This window comes from Eurytemora carolleeae, unplaced genomic scaffold, assembly GCF_000591075.1.
Source record: "Eurytemora carolleeae unplaced genomic scaffold, Eaff_2.0 scaffold436, whole genome shotgun sequence".
Lineage (NCBI taxonomy): Eukaryota > Metazoa > Arthropoda > Copepoda > Calanoida > Temoridae > Eurytemora > Eurytemora carolleeae.
In genome coordinates, this window is record NW_019396359.1 from 204,468 (window position 1) to 229,083 (window position 24,616).

Here is a 24,616-nt window from a genome sequence, read left to right on the forward strand (position 1 = left end):
TCAAATAATGTGAGAAAATTTCGATTTTTTGGTTATATTTGACTCTTGTCTTTCTATGAAATGTAGTGGCCTCTGTATGGTGGAAGTGTATTTTTCGTTAAATATTTGGAAGTGTACATAGTGTTTTCTAAATACTCTGTAAGGTGGAAGTATATTTTTTGTTAAATATTTGGAAGTGTATATAATGTTTTCTAAATACTTAAGAAGTGTATTGGCCTCTAAATATTTTGGAAGTGTACTGTTTTCTTTCTAGGTTAGAAGTGTATTGGTCTCTAAATATTTTGGAAGTGTAGTCCTAGGTAGGAAGTGACTGTTTTCCAGTAAACTTGTTTTACTGTACTTTACTTGTCAGTAAATTAAAAAGCTAGTTAAAAATTTGTTTTAGTTAATTTACATATTTTCAACATTCCATTCCCTGCACTGGTAACTCAGAACATCTCCAATAGTAATTAAATCCGTCCTTTGATAAATTCGTTCGGATTACATTTCACTAAATTTGTTTTATCCCGTGACTGCACAGTGGTTTAGGCAATACTGCACAGTGTACATAGTAGTAAAGTACTCATACACAGGAGTTTAGGCGGACTGTACAGTGTACATAGTAGTAGAACTCCTTCATACCGCACCTGTACAGCAGTTTATACGGTACTGTACAGTATACATAGTAGTGGAACTCCTCCAAACCGTATATGTACAGCAGTTTAGGCTGTACTGTTCAGTGTACATTAGTAGTAGAACTCCTCCTTGTCTTGTCTGCACAACAATTATTGTACTGAGCACACATTGTCTAGTTGTAGAACCCGTACAACCCGTGCCTGTACAACAATTTTGTTGGTACTGTACACAGTACACAGTACACACTGTCTGGCACACGTTTATTTATTGTAAAGATATGCTAACTGTTATTGTTAATTTGTCGCCTTTTTTCAGGAGAAGCTGAAACTTCTAGAACCACTTGTTATTCTTGATATCAGAGAGATTTTCTGTGTTTATTCATCATTTCTAGGAGAGTTTTTCTTAGAAAAATATTACTAAATAATTCCTTTTATATAGGAAAGTGTTCAGAAATATAACTTCAGATTGTTCAGAAATACAACTTCAGATTGTTCAGAAATATAACTGCAGATTGTTCAGAAATATAACTGTAGATTGTTCAGAAATATAACTGTAGATTGTTCAGAAATATAACTGCAGAATGTTCAGAAATATAACTTCAGATTGTTCAGAAATATAACTTCAGATTGTTCAGAAATATAACTTCAGATGTTCAGAAATATAACTTCAGATTGTTCAGAAATATAACTGCAGAATGTTCAGAAATATAACTACCGATTGTTCAGAAATATAACTTCAGATTGTTCAGAAATATAACTAACGATTGTTCAGAAATATAACTACCGATTGTTCAGAAATATAACTGTAGATTGTTCAGAAATATAACTGTAGATTGTAGAGTATTCTTCTTAAGATAGTTTGTAAATGAAGACTCCAGCTAGTATCTGTGTAGAAGTATGGAGGAATCTGTCACAAGAACTAAAAATAAAAATCTGTTAAAAAAGGAATTTTTCTAAAAATGACAATTCCAATTTAAGGGACTATAAACGGTTTTCAAGAGGTGAATGTCAGATTCACAACAAATTGTCTGGTCAAGAATGTCAGATTCACAACGAACTGTCTGGTCAAGAATGTCAGATTCACAACGAATTGTCTGGTCAAGAATGTCAGATTTACAACGAATTGTCTGGTCAATAATGTCAGATTCACAACGAATTGTCTGGTCAAGAATGTCAGATTCACAACGAACTGTCTGGTCAAGAATGTCAGATTCACAACGAATTGTCTAGTCAAGAATGTCAGATTTACAACGAATTGTCTGGTCAATAATGTCAGATTCACAACGAATTGTCTGGTCAAGAATGTTTCTCTTTTTATAAAATGATTGTTTTTAAAAGTGGTTTCTCAACTAATTCATTTTTAATGCAAAATACTTTTCTAGCTAGAAATACAACGATATCTTTGACATCATTGATCAGAAAAAGATTAAATAGTATGGTTGTAATTCTGGAATGGAGGTTCACAACGAAGCTGTAACTTTAACCAAATTTTTATTTTAATTTCTAAAAATTCCTGTAGAATTCCCCGAAAGAAAGAAATCGGTAGCTCTCTGAAAAATGTTATTAATATTCATACGGCCGGGATATTATAAAACTTATTCAATACAGTAGGTACAGGCCTAAAACATGATTTTTAAGATAAACTCGTTTTTGTGGCTTTTTAAATGAAGAATTACTTGAATTATGTTTACAATCCCTTTATATGAGTTCAAGGAAATCTTTAATTAGATATTTGAAAACTAGAAATTAAATATCTGCTGTCCGGTCCAGATTTAAATTAATAAAAAATGGATATATACATATATATTTTACTCTGAACGGATAGGGTGTTAAAAACTTAAAAACAGTTTTTTTATTTGTCTGGACAAATTGACAAAGCTATTTTGATCAGACAAAAGTTCAGAATCGGACATGCTAATTTATATCGAGATACTGAAATTCCGTCTACTGTCCCTTTAATAAGTCCGATAATATTCTATGAAAAATGTTCTGGTTGTATTATATAGATATATGATATAGAATAAAAATATTCCAGTTTCTCAGCTCGGAGTTGGTTCAAGTGTTTACTTTACGACTAGTCTATATCTTCCACGCATTAGACACTAAAACATAGTTCAGAACTTTCACAAGTTTACATTTATACTTAAAGGGACAATCATCGTATTTTCAAGTGAACGTATCTAAACTCCATACCAGATTCACAACGGTAACATTTATCTCTGAACAGTAACATGCAATAACGTCGTTTTTTAGCTTAAACAGAGCTAATTTTTACATTTTTTTCTGCAGCAGCAATTCGCAATTTTGAGAGAACCCATAATTTAAAATAATAAGTTTTCAAAATGATAAACTTTAATATCATTCATTTGTAATCAGATAAAGTTTTTAAAGGTACCGTTGTGAATAACATATGCCACTCTGTTACTGAGGAGTCACTTAATTTTACGCAAACAGGCCCTTTAATAATAAACCCAGTCATTTAAGTGCAGTTACTCTTTAAACAGTTTTATAATGTTCTCCAGTACACTAATATTACCGATTGCAGAAAAAATGAATTTAAGAGACCTGGGTGAATGAATGGAAGAGAGCTGGATAGATGGAGAAGAGCAGGATGGATGATGCAGGATAGGATGGATGGAGGAAAGCAAGATAAATGGAGGAGTGCTGGATGGATGGTCCAGGATGGAATTGATGGAGGAGCGCATAATGGGATGGATAGAGGAGAGCAGGATGGGATGGATGGAGGAGAGCTGGATGGATGGCGCAGGATAGGATGGACAGAGGAGAGCAGGCTGGGATGGATGGATGAGAGCAGGATGGATGGAGGAAAGCTGGATGGATGGTGCAGAATGAGATGGATAGAGGAGAGCAGAATGGGATGGACGGAGGAGAGCTGGATGGATGATGCAGTATGGGATGAATGGATGAGAGCAGGATGGATGGAGAAGAGCTGGATGGATGGTGCAGGATGGGATGGATGGAGAAGAACAGGATGGATGAGGGCAGGAAAGATGGAGAAGAGCTGGATGGATGGTGCAGGATGGGATGGATTGAGGAGAGCAGGATGGATGGAGAAGAGCTGGATGGATGGTGAAGGATGGGATGGATGGATGAGAGCAGGATGGATGGAGAAGAGCTGGATGGATGGTGCAGGATGGGATGGATGGGAGGATGATGAGAGACGGGGAATGGGTCCCCCGAGACTATAAGAATTTTGATAATGGAAACAAGACAAGCCTGGTATCCTTAGATACACAGATACACAGATACACAGATACACAATATGATATGACCATTGACCAACCTCGAGTACGCTTCTATTCTTGTATTACGTATACGTGTACTAACCTGGAGTTTGCTTCTATTCGAGTTCTACTTATACTTGTACTAACCTGGAGTATGCTTCTATTCTTGTATTACGTATACGTGTACTAACCTGGAGTACACTTCTATTCTTGTATTACGCATACGTGTACTAACCTGGAGTATGCTTCTATTCTAGTTTTACGTATACTTGAACTAACCTGGAGTACGCTTCTATTCGAGTTCTACGTATACTTGTACTAACCTGGAGTATGCTTCTATTCTAGTTCTACTTATACTTGTACTAACCTCGATTATGGTTCTATTCTAGTTTTACGTATACGTGTACTAACCTGGAGTATGCTTCTATTCTAGTTTTACGTATACTTATACTAACCTGGAGTATGCTTCTATTCTAATTCTACTTATACTTGAACTAACCTGGAGTATGCTTCTATTCTAGTTCTACTTATACTTGTACTAACCTCGATTATGGTTCTATTCTAATTTTACTTATACTTGTACTAACCTGGAGTACGCTTCTATTCTTGTATTACGTATACGTGTACTAACCTGGAGTATGCTTCTATTCTAGTTTTACGTATACTTGAACTAACCTGGAGTATGCTTCTATTCTAGTTCTACTTATACTTGTACTAACCTCGATTATGGTTCTATTCTAGTTTTACTTATACTTGTACTAACCTGGAGTACGCTTCTATTCTTGTATTACGTATACGTGTACTAACCTGGAGTACGCTTCTATTCTAGTTTTACTTATACTTGTACTAACCTGGAGTACGCTTCTATTCTTGTATTACGTATACGTGTACTAACCTGGAGTATGCTTCTATTCTTGTATTACGTATACTTGTACTAACCTGGAGTATGCTTCTATTCTAGTTTTACGTATACTTGTATAACCTGGAGTACGCTTCTATTCTTGTATTGCGTATACGTGTACTAACCTGGAGTATGCTTCTATTCTTGTATTACGTATGCTTGTACTAACCTGGAGTATGCTTCTATTCTAGTTTTACGTATACTTGAACTAACCTTGAGTATGCTTCGCTTTTCATCTCTGGTTTCAGTGACTCTAGGTACAGTTTATGCCAGATAGATGGAGCTAGATCTTTAGTACTCCATGGCATTACACTAGATAGGTTAATATAGATAATAGATAAAGTAATATGTATATGAAGAAACAAAAATAAGTAGATTGATTGTAACGGACCTCTAAATATAATATGATTATTTAATTTAAATTGGTTGACTTTCATTTTGTTAGAAATTACTCTCATTTTATGTTTTTAGAATAAAGATAGTAATAAAATATCAAACAATTTAAAAAAAAATGTCGATGACTGGAGATACTTAATGAATAAAATATAGCCGTTAAAAAAACGTAAAAAAGCACTGCAGGTAGGTACAAACTTGGGAAGTTACCGATTGGGAAATTGCACATTTGGGAAGTTGTCAATTGGGAAAATACCCTTGGGAAGTTGACGCTTGGGAAATTGCCTTTAGGAAAGAACATAAAATAGATATATTTTGACAGATCACCCCTGTATGCCGGGTCCATTAGCGCCTGATCCAATCAGGGTTTAGTCATGTGTTTGTTGTCTATTCTGAACCAACAGAAATAGCATGGCGATAACATCTATCTTTCTATCTATATCATTATCCAATTATAGATATGAATCCTTAAATCGGCGCTAACAGTAAATGGAAATTTTTACTTCTACTGAAACTATAGTGAGATAGATAGATAAATAGATAAAAAGATAGATAGATATATTTAGATAGAAAGAAAGATAGATAATGGTTAGTAAAATGGATAAATAATACAAACCTAACATTAAGCATTGCTTGGTACCCCTCTTCTAAATTTGCCACAACAAAAAAGTTTTCATGTCTGATCAACAATTCCTCATTTCCACTTTTAATTAGAAGATTTTGAAGAATAAATGAGATCTATGTCGTAAACTGATTTGATTAAAATCATTAAGAGAACCTTGCAAAGGAAATCTGATCCGTTTATCTTTGCAACGTGATGGTTTAAACCGTTGATTTTTCAAACTTTGACTTTTTAATTTTACAGAATTCATAATTTAAAATATTTAAGATTTACAACATAAACTTTAAGAGATAGAGCGTAAAAAATTAGTATTTGAGGCGGTTAATCAGTTCTTTTAAATTACCAAGCAATTGCACGTGTAAGTTTAAAAAAAGATATTTTATAATATTACAGGGAGATGCTACCACAGCTAGTTTTACTTCTTTTTAGATACAAGAACTAACATTTGAAAGAAAAAATACAAATTATTAAAATAAAAAATCTGATGAGCTCAAAACTTTTTAATGATTACGAATCAAAATTCATCAACTTCATGAACGTATAGTGTTTAATAATAGTATCAAATAAACATAAATTTAATAACAAGTTTTTTTCGAAACATCATTTATAAGAACCCTTCAACTAATTGTGACCTTAGAAAGTGTTTTAACCATTTCTATTTTTCTGTTTTAAATCATTAAATTTTATTCCATATTTATCCGGTTTGGTTAAAATGTAAAATATATTTAAATTTATAAATGTTTGAATAAGAAATGGCGGATTCCTGAAGAGAATATTAGAGCCTGGTTTCCCCCTCTGGAACACTCGACCCTAAACCAATTCAGTTTTAGAAAATATCTTTAAAGGGATTGTCAACGTTATTTTAAGTGACCACCCCCCACTGTAATCTTGTCATTTGTTGCATAAAACGTCTGGGGTCAGCTCTATACTGAGCAGCGAGACTCGACATTACGAATATATACGGTATTACACATCCTCGACTAAGCTTTAGGTGCATTCTGCAGTAAATTGCAATACACTAACCGAAGATATAGGTGCATTTGTTGGAGAGTGTACACGTTGTACCGGCTCGGATCACGAAACTTTTAGGTTGGGGTGCAGCCTCATTTCCAATTTATAACGGCACCATTTTACACTGATTTTATAAAACTATTGTGTACTTTATCATTCTTACTCACTTCATTGTGAATTTCATAATAAACCTGCTATAAAGTAATCATCGTGCTATAAAGTTAAATTAGCTGTACATTATAGCACGTGTGCAATAAAGTTTTTGTTTCCCGGATTTTCTCCAAAAAATTTAGGATATTTCCAAAATAATTTCTTTAATTGAAATGAAAATAAAATTGAAATCAACTTTATTTTTTTACTTCTGCGATGTTTGAAAGCCATTGAAATAAGACAAGTACACAAACGTTTCAAAAAATTATTATTTCCTCTATATCTCGAAGGTTAATAGCTTTTACCTTCTCGACAAAAAAAAATTCTGTCCAAAAACCTTATAACACTGCGAACCAAAATAACAGCTATTATATTTCGGTTCTACTCGGAGCATTCGAGGCTTGACCTAATTTTGGCCTAGACTCTGACTTATAATTCCTATATTCCAATGTCGTAGACCTTAGATCTTTCGAACCTACAGCAATTTAAAAAATTGAATTTGTGGCAAAGATTCAATTCTGTTTTTCAGTTTTTTAAATGAAAACGTATACTAAGACAACTCTATGAGTTAACTAAATCAAGTTTTGTCTTGTTGAACAAAGTAAAACATTTAGCAAGATCTGATAATTGAATTTATAATTTACATTAAATTGATAAATTAAGACAGGCTTAGAGTTCATGCTTGAATATGCAATAAATTAAATATTAAGATAATATCCCAACGATTAGTATTTAATAGTAGGTAATAATTAAAATTTAATAATAGGTAATAATTAAAATTTAATAATAGGTAATAATTAATATTTAATAATAGGTAATCATTAATATTCTTTGATAATTATTTATCAATATCTCTAAATAACTAAAGTTAATATTTAATATTGGATTTAAATTTATATCAAATAATAATAAAAATAATGATAAAAAATTATTAATGATAATTGATAATTAATTAAATAAACCTGTTCATGATCAATCATCTCCTTGTAGTAATAAGGAAGCATATCCTAAACATTATATCTTTTGTTAATTACTTTCCGCCACTTTTTAAAAATGCACAATACCACCCCAAACTGCATCTGTTGAACGGTAAACTTAGAACCTTTTTCTGATTAATATTATGGAAGAAAGTTGTTTTTACAGCTTGAAAATTTGTCTAATTATGACAATTTTCTCAATTGTTTCTGCTCAAGAAATGCGCCAGTGACTTGCTTGACATAGTAGTTGAGTTAAAAGTGCAGTATTTGACACCAATCACCAATGAGACATTTTTACGGTGTACAATTTTAAATAAGAGCGTAAAGTCAGCAGGAGAAACGTTTTTGCAATTTTTAAATAACACGAACAAAACATGTAACAAAAACTAACCTACAAACTAGTTTCATGGATGTTGTATACGAACTTGTATCATTGAAAATATAATTATCAAAATTCATTTCAAAATCTCGCAGGTTTATGCAAATTCTTTCAGCTGGGGTCGCTTGTTGGAGGTTTCTTTATTTTGATTGTAAAGACGACATTTTGACTTTTATCGAATATTTCTTTTGAGAAATATGATCCTGAAAAGCAAATTAGTCTATAAAATTATATTTTTTACATGCTTTGCTCAGATTATCAAATAATTGTAAAAAACGTTTCTAGCCATTTATTACCTTATGAGTATTTGTAATACTTAATTTAACTATAAAAATGAATTGTATTTTATATATCTATATTATATTTACCCTTGAAACAGTTGTGGTTAGTTTAACAACTCCAATAGCAAGATAGGAATTGTAGATACCTAAATAGAATTTAAATATATCAATAAGGGGGAGGGGAGGGGACAATTCGTCCAATAAAGAAAAATAAGTAAAATGTGTAGGATGTGTTTTTAACAAAATCGAGATTAAAAATTAAAGATAAAACTCAATACTCCTTTATAAATATCTAAATAAATAATTGATAATCAAAACACAATATTATTTATATTTACCTGCCTACCTCTGGAAAGTTTATTTACATGCCTACCTCTGGAAAGTTTATTTACATGCCTACCTCTGGAAAAAATGTAAATATTCAGTACTCAGATCTGTACTGCAAAACCGTGTGTGCATTTTTTTATTTTCCATCTTTGAGTAGCTCACCTAGATTGTAGGGTATACTCCACATAACAATAAGATGAACATTTTGGTCCTCTGTCAAGCACACAGTTGTTCAAAATTTGTGAATTTGCTAAAGTTTTCATATTACACAAAAATCGATGAGAATTTTGCTAATTACTTTCTAAATACTATAGTTAAAAACAAGTGGTTTATAGTTCTAAAATGTATACATGTCTATTGTCTATAAATACTATAGTTAAAACAAGTGGTTTATAGTTCTAAAATATAAACATGTTTTTTCAGATATTTTGAATTTAAAACAAACAAATGAAGGCTTCCCTAGTTCCCAGGCAATGACCCCACTAGTACCAGTAAAGCTGACATCTCTTTTATTTCCTAGAACATGATTCATTAATTGATTTCAGTTATCTATCTATCTATCTATCTATCTATCTATCTATCTATCTATCTATCTATCTATCTATCTATCTATCTATCTATCTATCTATCTATCTATCTATCTGTCTATCTATCTATCTATCTATCGTTCTGTCGTTCTATCGTTCTATCTATCTATCTGTCTATCTATCTATGGTCTGTCCAAAATTGGTAACCGTATCTAAGTCAAATCGTAATAATTGATGCAGATTTGTTCTAAAGATTTTTCAAGGATTTAATCTCTTTTGGTAATATTTCTACTTTTTACATGACTTTATACTATTCACTGGAATTTCTATTTTGTTCTAAATCTAATTTTTTGTCTTAATTCCAACTAATTTTTAATTATTTATTCTCTGTCTTCTCCAATTCTTGATAATTTGTACCCTGAGCTGAAAACTTTAGAATGGACACATTTTTGATTTTCTTCTTAAAGGAACTGTAAAAGAAAAAGGAAAACTGTTTAAAATTGATAACGAAAATTCATATATATGCAATTTTGTATGAAAATGCAAAAAAAAAATTATAAAAGGAGCTAACCTGAGATTCTCAGGCTCCTGTGGGATATCGTCGTTTTCAGATTGGTTGCGTATTTGTTGAATATGATCTATTTAATACTACAACTTGTATACAAAATTGTATATATATGAATTTTCGAATAAATTTGACACAGTTTTATATCAATTTCTCGAGACAGGAACATCAGATAGATGTTTTATAGGTATTGTTTAACGCCTGAGATTCTCAGGTTTTATCCTATACCCGTTTCATTTTTCCTTTACAGTCCTTTTAATCCTCTCTTTATAAAAGTTAAATTTGATAACGATTACAGATGCGATTCTATTTCGATTGGACTAATATCCTATTAAACTAAAGTCAGCTGTTCACAAGCGGGCTTTTAGAGCATTTAAAGAAATATAAACTTAATTATGTTAATATGAACTTATTAAAAACATATTTTATCATATTTGAGGACTTTAGTCATTTTTAACGTTAGTCTTAATAAACATTAATTCAAAACTTACGTTCTTTAGTCGATTGTTAGTTCAATTGATATGACACCATCAACACCAGAAATGCGCAAAAAATAAAAACCGGTTTTTCAAAAGTTAACATGATACGCTGGATATCGAATGCGTATTAACCAAATCTCGGGTTTAGTAAAACCAGGAGATCATATCCACCATTCCAAAGTTTTCAGCTCTTGTCTTTTATTTGTTTAACGCAAAAAAATCAGTTTTTTTCCGTGGTTTTTTTTATGTATTTTATGTATTTATTTATATTGCTTAATCTATTTCTAAATTTATTCCTTTTCTATTCATCTATATATTTCTAAATCTATATTTTCTTCTAATTTACTCAATTTATTTCTCTCTGCCACAAACTCTGATTTTCTATTCTCTATATCTTTGCAACCCTTAGACATTTCAAGTTAAGAATTCTGGTAGATCAAATAAACTAAGTTTGCACCATCAGGTTGCAAAGATATTGGGATTAGGGGTTTACCTGTTATTATTATTTCTCTATGAGAGGGGAAAACCTCCCGGTCATGGAAACCTTAAATTTGAAAAAATACTATCAAATATCTTCGTAAAAAAAGATTAAAAAAGAATAATAATAATGAAAAAAATAATAAAACTAATAATAATATCATCAATGATAATAATAATAATAATGATGATAATAACACTGCACTGCGTCTGTGCGCTTTTTTTCAACAATTCAAATATGAAAATAATTGGGGCACTTTTAAAAAAGAAAAATAGGTTTGATGACGACCAGCTTTTTGATTGGGATTTATTTCAAAAAATAAATTCCATAATGAAAATTTTACCACTTGATTCAGACTAATATACGGCCTTGATGCATAATACTCAAAATTCATGACTATTTTCTTAAAAAGTAAAAACTAAATTGAATTTTTGCAAACCCAAAGAAAATAAAAAAGGCTTAAATTTCATATCTTTCTTGTAAAAAACCGACACCAGTTACTCAATATAGCATGATTTAGTAATGAATGCGAATACTTAGATTTATGAGATAGTGGAATAACAATGTTTTAGTTTAGTACGTGTCCCGACTAACAAATTGTTTCACTAATAATTCCATGAATTTTAAGTAATAAATTCCTTTTTATAATTTTGCATATATTGATAGGATATTTCAGGATATTTCAGGATATTTCAAGATATTTCAGGATATTTCAGGATATTTCAGGATGTTTCTGGTTATTTTAGGATATTTCAGGATATTTCAGGATATTTGAGAATAATTACCTTTCTGGAAAGTTCCATGTTTGAAGTAGAAAACTTGATAGCCTAAAAGAATTAAGATAAATGTTAATATATATTTAGAAAAATATTTCCTCCTGCACCCCCAACCATAATTTTCAATGATGTAATTTGTGTTAAGAGGTTTCCAATAATCTGTAGTTAGAGGGTGGCAGAGAGCTCCATTTATCAATGATAAAATTCGTAAATCATAAAACTAAATAAACTTTACAGACTTTCATTTTATCCTTTATTTATTTTGTAAGAAATCGCTTTTTTCCATTCTCTCTATATCTAAATATAAATTTGGCTTGTCTGCCTGTATCCAAAAAATCCAGGCCCGTAACCAGGATTTGACCAGGGGGGGGGGTGCAATGACTCGCCGAAGGAGAAAAATTTTTTTGGGGGGTTTTTAACGATTTTTAAACAATGTTTGGTTTGGTTTTACAGTGGTATATGTTTGTTTTTATTACATTGTCAATGCACACTATAAAGGCTAACCTTTTTAACAAGTGTATTTAAGCTTTTAAGGGAGTACTGCTTAACTATAAACAGAGTCATTTATTACTTTGACTTTGCAATATGAAAATGATATGATCTTATTTCTTATTCATTTAAAAAAAAAGCTTTTCAAGGGTCAAGGGTGTGCCTCACCACGGAAATGGATCAAAAAACAGACTCATAAAACATAGCACACCGGTCAAGGGGGGGCTAAACGTCTGAAAGTGTACAGGAGATTACCATTTCATTTCCATGGGACTCTATGCATATGATTAATAAATCATACTGTTTTAATTAGACTTAAACAACTATCAAATGACTATGAGTAAATTTTGATGTTGTGTTATATGTACTGATCAACTGTTAGTTAGCCTGCGATGGGTCACAGGAGAGACATGACTCAGGGGATGAGTTGAGAGAATACACAAAAACTCCGTCACACTTTTAATGAGTAACGCACAAATAGATTATAATTTCGTTTGGAAATCAATTCTTACTCGGGCTATATAATTTATAACTAGATTTTAGAAACTTATGAAAACAATTTCTTTTATATGGGACTAGGGGGGGGGGGGAAATTCGTCAATGCACCCCTCTTTCAGAAGAAATGGGGGTGCACCTGCAACCTTGCACTCCCCCTGGTTACGGGCCTGAAAAAATCTGAAAACAGCTGAACCGATCGGGTCACATAATCATATGGAAGGTTAAAAATGAACGAATTTCCCCGGAAAAAATGTTGACATTTTGTAATTTTTAAAAAATGAATAAACTTGAACAGAAAAATCTTCAAAAAAAGTTTGAGTTGTTACAAGAAAAGCCCCGTATTTTATAGATTTAGTAAGACAAAATTAAAAACAACTAATTCTTGAAAGGTTTCCAGAACGTACTTCAAAACCTTGATTAGTTTGGTCTCAAATTAAAGTAAACAGAAGAAATGATTTCAAATCAAAACAATAAAGAAAACATTACAGCAGGTTTTCAGTTGTATGTTCGGAATTCTGAAAATCACATTAGATATGCTAGAAATAAATTGAAAAAATATTTAAATGATTTCTATGAAATATTTTGGAAAATCCTAAAGTTGACATGTTTATTAATCAGTTTATTTTTTAGAAGAGAACTTGATTTATAGATGTAAAGCAAATATGGTTTGGTAACTTTATGTTAGAGAAGTGAATACCTAGCAGCCATCTTGTCCAATTTTCCACGTTGAGAATACAGCGAACTTGGTGGCCATTGCTCACATTACGAACACTGTCCAAACTAAACAAAGGAACTGAGTCTTTGACACAAACTCAAATGCTCCAATCACTATATATTTGCAACCTGATGGTGTAAACCATTAATATTTTAAACTTAAATTAACTTATCTATCAGAATTCACAATTTAAGATATCTTATAAGACATTGGGTTGAAAAGATATTGAGATTAGAAAATCATAGTTTGTGGCAAAGACTCTATTTCTTTTAAGTGTAAATTAGAATTCCGCAAACCAGGTGTATGGGGGGGGGGTCCTAAGGAGAGAGGTTGGAGCAGTCAAATTCCTTAAATTTAAAATCTTTGAAAGGAATTGAGTTTTGGTCACAAACTCAAACTTTCTAATCACTATATCTTTACAATGTTAGGGTGTAAACGTTTGACATTTCAAACTTAGATCATTTGATTCGACAGAATTCATAGTTTAAAATATCTAAGGTCCACAAAAGCAGGATGCAAAGATATAGGAATTCAAAAAGACTCAATTGTGGCAAAGACTCAACTACTATGTAACAATCTTTTTAAGTTAAAATTTGCACATTCACGTAACATATCTATTTTCATTGATTGTATTCAGCTTCTTTTTTAGCTTCTTTCTTTGCAAATTTGATCATAAAAGTCCATTCCCTACCAAGGAAAGCAAAATTTGAAATTAAAATTTGATGTATTAAATTTTTAAATTATCATTCGAATTAAAAAGATTCTTAATAGACCAAGCATAGTGATAACCAGTAAACTGTGAAATAGGAAAAAAACTGTTAGACTTAAGTTAGAACTTTAAATAGTTTAATGCGCATAGGACACATCAATTGTGCAGTGTAAACAGGTTTAAATCAGAGTGACAGCTTGATTAAGTTCTTTTCAGGTTTGAAAGAAACGACAGTTCTGATTCATAGATCATCTGGTTTGGTTAATATCCGCCCTATTATACCATCTTCAATGAAAATACAAATTGATAAAATTTTGATTTACAAGAAATGTGTTAAAGAGTGTATGAAGAAAAAAGTAAAAATGCTGTGCTTACACTCCAATAAACATTTTCCCCTTTAGAAAAATCTGAAAAGCATAGAATATTGTAGATAATCAGACAAGCATAGAATATTGTAGATAATCAGACAAGCATAGAATATTGTAGATAATCAGACAAGCATAGAATATTGTAGATAATCTGACAAGCATAGAATATTGGACAAGCATAGAATATTGTAGATAATCAGACAACCATAGAATATTGTAGATAATCTGAAAAAGTTTCTTTATATGACAAATAAATCCCGATATAGCTAAGTTCCAGTGTAAAAAATGTCTTATATGTTTTTTTTTCTGGAATTTTGTTTTATAAGGTATTATATGAAGGCCTGGCGTTGCCCGTGGAAAAAATTTGTTAACCTATGTCATCCCAAGGCTACTCATGATTGTCCAAAAAAATTTCAGCCCATTCGGTCCAGCCGTTTGGCCGGCTATAGGGAACATATATACGAATGTCTTGTTTTAATAATAGTTATTGAAAGAAATATATTCTGAAAATCTCAACCCAATTCTGTCAGTCATCTTGGTAACTTGGTAGTTGGTATCTTGTTAAAAAAAACAAGCTTGAATTAAAACTTTTTGAAATTGGTTACACCTGACTAGGACTGCAAAGTTTTGTATGTTCCACCCGATATGTTGTGAATATTGGAAAAACGTGGTGTAAAAATTGATAAAATATTTATTAAACTTGAATCATGTTAACTTAGCAAAATAATTTAAGCTCCCTTAAGCTCCCTTTAAGCTCCCTTTAATGGGAGTATTCGTGAAAAATGAAAGGGGGTATAGGCTTACGGCGAAAAATAAGTGATTTTGATTGCTCCTAATCTTACTTCTATCTGTTGCGCCTATTAGTAGAAAATTGTTAAAAACGACTCAAACAGAAGAACGTGGCGTCCATAGAAATTTAGAAAGTTGCAACATGGAACTCGGATCGTTAACAAATCAATTTAATTCCAAACAAGTCATTCAGATATCATAAACAATCATCAATAATTTTTTGACGCATTCGTATATAGTTGATATTTCATAACATTTTTGATAATTATTTATTTATTTATTTTTCATGAGAGTTACTTTTAAAACATTTATTCCTGTTTCGAGGATTTTTGATAATGAAAACGACAATTTCATATTTTCCAGGACTGTTCGACAATCATGCGCCAGCGAAATATTTAAAAAAAAATTCAAAAATATTATCAAATGTTACCTAAGTACGAATGCGTCGAAAAATAATGACTATTGTTTGTAATATCTGAATGATTTGTTTGGAATTAAATTGATCATTTTACGATCCAAGCTCAATGTTTTTTAACAATTTTCTCCTTCTAGACGCCACAGATAGAAGTAATATTAGTAGCGATCAAAAGCGCTTAATTTTCGCCGTAAGCCTGTACCCCCTTTCAATTTTTCGCAAACACTCCCTTAAAGCTCCCTTTAAGATCCCTTTAAAATCCATTTAAAATCCTTAAAAGTTTATTTTAAGATTCTTTAGATGTTCTTATTAAGATCCTTTTCAGATCCATAAAAGTCTTAATCCCTATAAGATTCCTTTAAACCCAACTAATTTATCTCTTTCACTCTTTTTTTAATCCCTTTTCACTCCGTTCAGATCCAGGTTTCAGATCTCTTAATAATTAATCAAAGAATTTAAAGGTCCCTTTTTAATATTTTAAAGGTCCATTTAGCATCTTTAAATGATCCCTTTAATATCTTTTCACAATCCAGTCAAGGTCTTTTAAAGATCCCTTTAAGGTTTAATAACGACCTTTCAAAGATCCCTATCCTCTGAAGAATTGAAATATCTTTACAAAGTTTTGAAGAAATATTCTCCTAGCTTCCCGCATCATTAAAATTGGAAAATTTTATGTTTTGTCAAAAGAAAATTTTACAAAAGTTCAAACTTTTTCTTTTCATTCGTCAAAATTATTTTCTATAATGAAAAACTTGAATCATTAATAAAAACAGTTTTTTTCTAAACTACAACAACAAGAAAAGCTAAATTCTAAACATAATTCAACCATAAATTGCAACATTAGAAAGGATTAAATTTTAATTCTTATGAAATTTTTAACTTTTTTATTTAAAAAATGATTTTACCTTATGGTGGAGGTAGGGCTGGGGTGCCGGGAAGAAGAATTAAAATAACTTAAACCATCTTGAATCAGAGCTTCACGTTGGGTCATTAATCGATTCACTAGTCCTTCTATACATAATATATAATCAATTAATCGATTCACTAGTCCTTCTATATATAATATATAATCAATTAATGGATTCACTAGTCCTTATATACATAATATATAATCAATTAATGAATTCACTAGTCCTTCTATACATAATATATAAATCGATTCACCAGTCCTTATAAACATAATATATAATCAATTAATGGATTCACTAGTCCTTCTATACATAATATATAATCAGTTAATCGATTCACTAGTTCTTTTATACATAATATATAATCAATTAATGGATTCACTAGTCCTTCTATACATAATATATATAATCAATTAATGGATTTACTAGTCCTTCTGTAAATAACATATAATCAATATCGATTCACTAGTCCTTCTATACATACTATGTAATCAATTAATGGATTCATTAGTCCTTCTATACATAATATATATAATCAATTAATGGATTCATTAGTCCTTCTGTACACAATATATAATCAATTAATGGATTCATTAGTCCTTCTATGCATAATATATAATGAATTTATCAGAAGTTAATAAGAAACTAACCAGAAACTAACCAGAAACTAACCAGAAACTAACCAGAAACTAACCAGAAATTTGCCAGAAACTAACCAGAAACTATCCAGGAATTAACCAGAAATTAACCAGAACTAACCAAAAACTATCCAGGAATTAACCAGAAACTAACCAGAAACTAACCAGAAACTAACCAGAAATTTTCCAGAAACTAACCAGAAACTATCCAGGAATTCACCAGAAATTAACCAGAACTAACCAAAAACTATCCAGGAATTAACTAGAAATTAACCAGAAACTAACCAGAAATTAACCAGAAATTAGCCAGAAACTAGTCAGAAACCAACCAGAAACTAATCAAAAACTGAAATTAACGAGAAACTAACCAGAAACTAATCAGAAACTAACCAGAAACTAACCAGAAACTAACCAGAAACAAACAAGATATTAACCATAAATCAATCAGAAACTAACCAGAAACTAGCCAGAAACTAATCAGAAACTAACCAGAAACTATCCAGAAATTAATCAGAAACTAACCAGAAATTAACCAGAAACTAACCAGAAATTAACCAGAAACTAACCAGAAACTAACCAGAAACTAGCTAGAAAATAACCAAAAGCTAACCAGAAACTAACCAGAAACTAACCAGAAACTAACCAGAAACTAACCAGAAATCAACCAGAAACTAACCAGAAACTAATCAGAAATTAACCAGAAACTAACAAAAAAATAACCTAAAACTAACAAGAAACTAATCAGAAACTAATCGGAAACTAACAATAAATTAACCAGAAATTAACCAGAAATTAACCAGAAACTAACAAAAAATTAACCTAAAACTAACAAGAAACTTATTAGAAACTAACCAGAAACTAACAAGAAACAATCCAGAAACTAACCAGAAACTTACCAGAAACTAACCAAAAATTAGCCAGAAACTAACCAGAAACTAGCCAGAAACTAACCAGAAACTAACCAGAAACTAACCAGAAACTAACCAGAAATTAACCAGAAATTAACCAGAAAATAATCAGAAAATAACCTGCTGGATTAACGCTTTTAACCTCACAAAGCATGAGACTAAACCCAATTAGCAGAATCATTGTGCTCTCCATTCCTGAAATAATTCTTTAGTTTAAAGAATGAATAAATAAAGATCATGTTTCAAATTATAATTATGAATTTCTAAAAGTTGTATTTAAATTCCAAATATCATGGGTTGAATTTCTTTTTGTTAAATTATTTCATCTCCAGTATACATTGGGGAAATATGAGGGTATAATCTACTCATCCATTTATCCTATCCATCCATCCATGCATTGCATCATCCTATCCTTCCCTCTCTCAATCTACAGAGGGACCAATGAAGTTGTGGAATAGAAAGACGACATTTAAGAATTTATTTAATGTTGAATATAACCAAATATCGTAACCAGAGGTTTGAAATTGAACTTAATCAGTGAAACGGAATGTACAGTATACGCTGTACAGTTGCAGCGTATCTTGTTTATTCAAGTTTAGCTGTCGTCTGTCTTCTTTCCCATTTTTATGGGTCCAACTGTATATTACAGATGTATAGATCGTTAAGAAAATTAGTAAGTAATTTGAAGAAACCAGCCTTTAAAAATGTATGAGCAAAAGTGCCATTTTAAAATACTGCATCTGTATATTCTTGGAAGTTTACCCTTTAAACGTATATTGTTCTGCGAACCTTGAATATTTGCGCGCGCACAACGAGTCTATATAAACCCTTGTAACTTATAAATGTTGCTCAGTATGTACACGACCTAAAGTGAAGAAATAAATGTAAGTTTTATCTTTCTTTCCTTTCATTTTTTAAACCTTTCAAAAGTTAGCGGATTTGCAGCAAAAAGAAAAGAAAAAAGAGAGTCTACGTATACCAAATAATCCTCATTGTTAGGTTGATAAAGGGATACAGGGTTACTCTTGTGAATCGGTTAGTTTGATAAAGGGATACAGAGTTACTCTTCAAAGATCCCTATCCTCTGAAGAATTGAAATATCTTTACAAAGGTTTGAAGAAATATTCTCCTAGCTTCCCGCATCATTNTTTGATAAAGGGATACAGGGTTACCCTTGTGAATAGGTTAGTTTGATAAAGGGATAAAGGGTTACCCTTGTGAGTAGGTTAGTTTGATAAAGGGATACAGAGTTACCCTTGTGAATCGGTTAGTTTGATAAAGGGATACAGGGTTACCCTTGAGAATAGGTTAGTTTGATAAAGGGATACAGAGTTACCCTTGTGAATCGGTTAGTTTGATAAAGGGATACAGGGTTACTCTTGTGAATCGGTTAGTTTGATAAAGTGATAAAGGGATTCATTCATTGAATTTAGGTCGACACTTCCTATAAATTTGTTATAAATGGACTGAACTGGTTTAAAATAGTTCAACTCCTAGCGTGGACTTCAACTGATATATGTCAAAACTTTAAAGTTTTTTTTACTTAAAAGAGTTTTAAATCAGTTTCTTCCATGTAAATATTAGAAAATGTTATAATACATACCGTAGATACAATACAATCAAGACTCAATTCAGTTCTTAAACTTCGAAGTTTTCAAATTTATAAAAACATTCTTCAAATCCTATCTTTGATTAGTAATTCCACTTCGAAAGAATATTTTTTTTAAAGCAGATTTTTCAAACAGTTACGTCACTTGACCTCAAATTTCGAAATTTAAAAATGTTCCATTCTTGAGTTCATAAATTGTTTAGATGTTTGGTTCTAGAGTTTGTATTATATAGATGTTTGATTCTTTAGCTCATATTATATAGATGTTTGGTTTCTGAGCTTATATTGTATAGATGTTTGGTTCTTAAGCTTATATTGTATAGATGTTTTGTTCTTGGGTTCATATTTTAAGTATGTTCGGTACTTAAGCTCATATTGTATAGATGTTTCAGATTATTAAGCTCATATTGTATAGATGTTCAGTTTCTGAGCTCATATTGTATAAAAGTTTGGTTCTTTAGCCTCAAATTGTATAGATGTTTGGTTATTAAGCTCAATTGTATAGATGTTTGGTTTCTGAGCTCATATTGTACAGATGTTTGGTTCTGAAGCTCATATTGTATAGATGATTGGTTCTTGAGTTCACATGATGTAGATGTTTGGTTTTCATTATATTAAACAGTTGTTTGAAATTTAAGCTCATATTGTATAGGTGTTTGGTTCTTGCGCTCACATTGTTAGATGTTTAGTTCTAGAGTTTATATTGCATAGATTTTTGATTCTAGCCTCTAATTGTATAGATGTTTGGTTCTAGAGCTTATATTGTATAGGTGTTTGGTTCTTAAGCTTAAATTGTATAAATGTATGGTTCTTAAGCTCACATTGAACGGTTTAAAGTTGAACATTTTGAAATGGAAATAAAAAATATATGTTGTTGTTTAAAATAGAAAATTTTAATTTAATTTTTAGTTTTGTTTTGAACGAAGATGTTTTGGAAACCTGATATGCGTCTTATTTCTAAAACTTTTTATCAATAATTGCCACTTCCTCTTTTTTATCAATAATTGCCACCTCATTTCTATTTTATCAATAATTGCCATCTCTTCCCTTTTTTATCAATAATTGCCATCTCTTCCCTTTTTTATCAGTAATTGCCATCTCTTCCCCTTTTATCAATAATTGCCACCTCCTTTCTTTTTTATCAAATTATTGTCATTCTGTTCTTAATACAATTCTGTTTAAAAATAACCTGTACGCATGCGGATTTCTTAGTCTCTTATATTCCAGGTCTGTGTCCCATTTTCCACAAATTTTTCCAAACTTTTTCTTTTCGGTTAATTCCTTTGACAGTCTTTTCCCAACTATTTAATAGTTTAAACTTTTTCTGCTTTGTATTTACTGTTCTAACAGGTTCCTCTCTTCTTCACAACATTGTACAGTACTACACCATGGTTAAAATCTGAAAATACATTGTACAGTACTACACCATGGTTAATATCTGAAAATACATTGTACAGTACTACACCATGGTTAATATCTGAAAATACATTGTACAGTACTACACCATGGTTAATACATATCTGAAAATATCTTTTTAAATTTTCATTTCTAAACGTTTTCTATATTAATTAATTCTTTAGATTTTGACTAGTATTTATTTAGTATCATTATCTAAAACCAGAATAAAAGTTTTCTATAATCTCTTCTCTTCGCTTCTATACCAGCTACCCTGCCCCCTTCCTCCTAACCTACCCTACCCCCTAACCTACCCTACCTACTAACCTACCCTACCTCCTAACCTACACTACCTCCTAACCTATCCTACCTCCTAACCTACCCTACCTCCTAAACTACCCTACCTCCTAACCTACTCTACCTCCTAACCTAACCTACCTCCTAACCTACCCTACCTACTAACCTACCCTACCTCCTAACCTACCCTACCTCCTAACCTACCCTTCCTCCTAAACTACCCTACCTCATAACCTACCCTACCTCCTAACCAACCCAACCTACTAACTTACCCTACTTCCTAACCTACCCTAACCCTAACCTACCCTACCTCCTAACGTACCCTACCTCCTAACCTACCCTGCCTCCTAACCTACCCTACCTCCTAACCTACACTACCTACTAACCTACCCTACCTCCTAACCTACCTTACCTCCTAACCTACCCTACCTCCTAACCTACCCTGCCCCTAACCTACCCTACCTCCTAGCCTACCCTAACACTAACCTACCCTACCTCCTAACCTACCCTGCCCCTAACCTACCCTACCTCCTAACCTACCCTACCTCCAAACCTACCCTACCCTGCCCCTAACCTACCCTACCTCCTAGCCTACCCTAACACTAACCTACCCTACCTCCTAACCTACCCTGCCCCTAACCTACCCTACCTCCTAACCTACCCTACCTCCAAACCTACCCTACCTCCTAACCTACTCTACCTCCTAACCTACCCTACCATCTAACCTACCCTACCTCCTAGCCTACCCTACCTCCTAACCTACCCTTCCTCCTAACCTACCCTTCCTCCTCACCTACCCTACATCCTAATTTACCCTTCCTCCTAACCTACCCTACCTCCTAATCTACCCTACCTCCTAACCTACCCTACCTCCTAATCTACCCTACCTCCAAGCCTACCCTACCTCCTAAACTAACCTATCCTTTCCCCTAATGTACCTCACATAATCCCACTGTGATCTTGCCAGGTTACGTTTGTTGTATAAAAAGTGCTGGGTCGACTGTACACCGGGTAGTGCAGACATAGTAGTACAACTGAATGCATAAACAGTATATGTGGTGCCGGCTCGGATTATGCAATTTTTAGAGTGGGGCGCACTCCTTACCCTTTCCTCACCCCTTGACCTACACTAATACTACCCCCTTATCTACGTACACATCCCCTGAACCTAACCCACCACCCAACCTCAATAATCCCCTTACCTACCCCAACCCAACCCATCCCACTAAGATTCCCTATTTATCCCCACACACCCTTTTTTATACTTTCTACCCTATCCACACTTTCCTATCCTGCACTCCCCTATTCTGCACTATCCTATCCTGCACTATCCTATCCTGCACTATCCTATCCTGCACTCCCCTATTCTGCACTATCCTATCCTCCACTCCCCTATCCTGCACTATCCTATCCTGCACAATCCTATCCTGCACTATCCTATCCTGCACTAACCTATACTGCACTATCCTATCCTGCACTATCCTATCCTGCACTATCCTATCCTGCACTATCCTATCCTGCGCTATCCTCTCCTGCACCATCCTATCCTGCACTATCCTATCCTGCACTATCCTATGATACACTTCTTATCTTCACATCATAAAGAAGATAATATTATAATAATTGTGAAAAAGTGATACCATCCACTCTCAAGTCCTCTTCCGTTCCTCATCTCATCCACTCATAAGCCCTCTTCTGTCCCTCACACTCATCCACCCTCAAGACCTATTCCGTCCCGCACACTCATCCACTCTTAAGACCTCTTCCGTCCCTCATACTAATCCACTCATAAGCCCTTTTCATGTCCCTCACCCTCATCCACCCTCAAGCCCTTTTCCGTCCCTTAACCTCATCCACTCTCAAGTTTGGTCCGTCCCTCAACCTCATCCACTCTCAAGCCTGTTCCGTCCCTCACACTCATCCACTCCTATGCCCTCTTCCGTCCCTCACACTCATCCACCCTCAAGCCCTATTACTGACCTTCGCACTCATCAACTCCCAAGCCCTCTCCCGTCCTTCCCATCCAGTCACTTACGAGCCCTCTCCCGTCCCTCACACCCATCCACTTACAACCCTTCTCTGTTCCTCACACCCATCCACTCTCAAACCCTGTCCATCCCCTCCCAGTTCCCACCCATCCACTTACACCACTAACTACCCCACACCTCTTATTAAAGTCTTTTTTATTCTTTGTTCCAAGGAATGTAATTGATATATATTAGAGCAGATTAATGAGATTTCTTAATAAACATCTAATTTGGATGTTATATTATGAATAATTACTCATTTCTAAACCACATTAAATACAAAATGTAAATTTGAATGCAAGACATGATTTTCTTTTTTATTATAAAGGTAATGTTGCTGTTAAAACCAGAATAAATAAAAATAAAACAAAAAATGCAATCAAAACGATAAAAATTGAATTTAGGAATTTGAGAGGAAAACCAGAAATAATTAGGAACCATTAAAAAAATACCAGCACCAGCATTAATAAAGGAATATCAAGCATAAATTTTGATGAAGAAACAACAGTGATTACAAAATTCTATTAATAAATGCAAGAACTTGAAAAAGAAAAAACAACAATTATAATTCTTCTCTTTCTCCTGTTATTTGATACAGAAGAAGCCAGCCAGAGATAAATTGAAAACAAGATCTTAAAATATATTTTATTTATTTTCTCACTCAAAATATACATAACTTCTGAGGTCGTTCATTTTTAACGATTTTTGCTCTTTAACAATTCATATTTTTCTTAATATTTTATTTTTTTTCAACCTAGTTTAGAGTATATTTTTGAACCCACTATAATACTGAGAGATTCTGTAGAAAAGTGTTGCTTAAAATAATGAATACATCTTTTAATACTGAGGAAGGGTTCTTGACAATTTCTGAGCTCTTATCAATTTGAAATAATTTCTTTTTCTCCCCTTTGCGAGGGATTTTATGTTTGCTCCGTGCAGTACATTTTTCAGTTATATTTTTCTTTTTATGAAATAAATTAAAATTCGATTTTTAAATTGAATTTTTTGTGAAGGTTGATGATCCCTGTTTCCCAGATGTAACTCAATTTTTCCTTTTTGCTTTAAGTCCAGAAAATTTATGAAATATAATATTTGTGCCGCTAAGGCCGCCAGCCCGCCGCTGTCG

General features: G+C 32.5%; 1 protein-coding gene across 1 annotated transcript; it reads right to left on the reverse strand.

Annotated features, from left to right (window-relative positions):
- Positions 1 to 365: 365 nt before the first annotated feature.
- On the reverse strand, positions 366 to 21,273 carry LOC111701693 (tereporin-Ca1). Its single transcript, XM_023473094.1, has 14 exons — positions 20,961 to 21,273; positions 18,283 to 18,357; positions 16,614 to 16,719; positions 13,410 to 13,492; positions 11,735 to 11,776; positions 10,965 to 11,015; positions 9,360 to 9,416; positions 9,063 to 9,113; positions 8,661 to 8,719; positions 7,899 to 7,943; positions 6,539 to 6,585; positions 5,770 to 5,832; positions 4,974 to 5,072; positions 366 to 1,533 (listed from the first exon to the last, which is right to left on the reverse strand). The coding sequence occupies exons 1-14, from the start codon at positions 20,968 to 20,970 to the stop codon at positions 1,464 to 1,466; spliced, it is 858 nt and encodes a 285-aa protein (XP_023328862.1). The 5' UTR covers positions 20,971 to 21,273; the 3' UTR covers positions 366 to 1,463.
- Between the last annotated feature and the right edge of the window lie 3,343 nt (positions 21,274 to 24,616).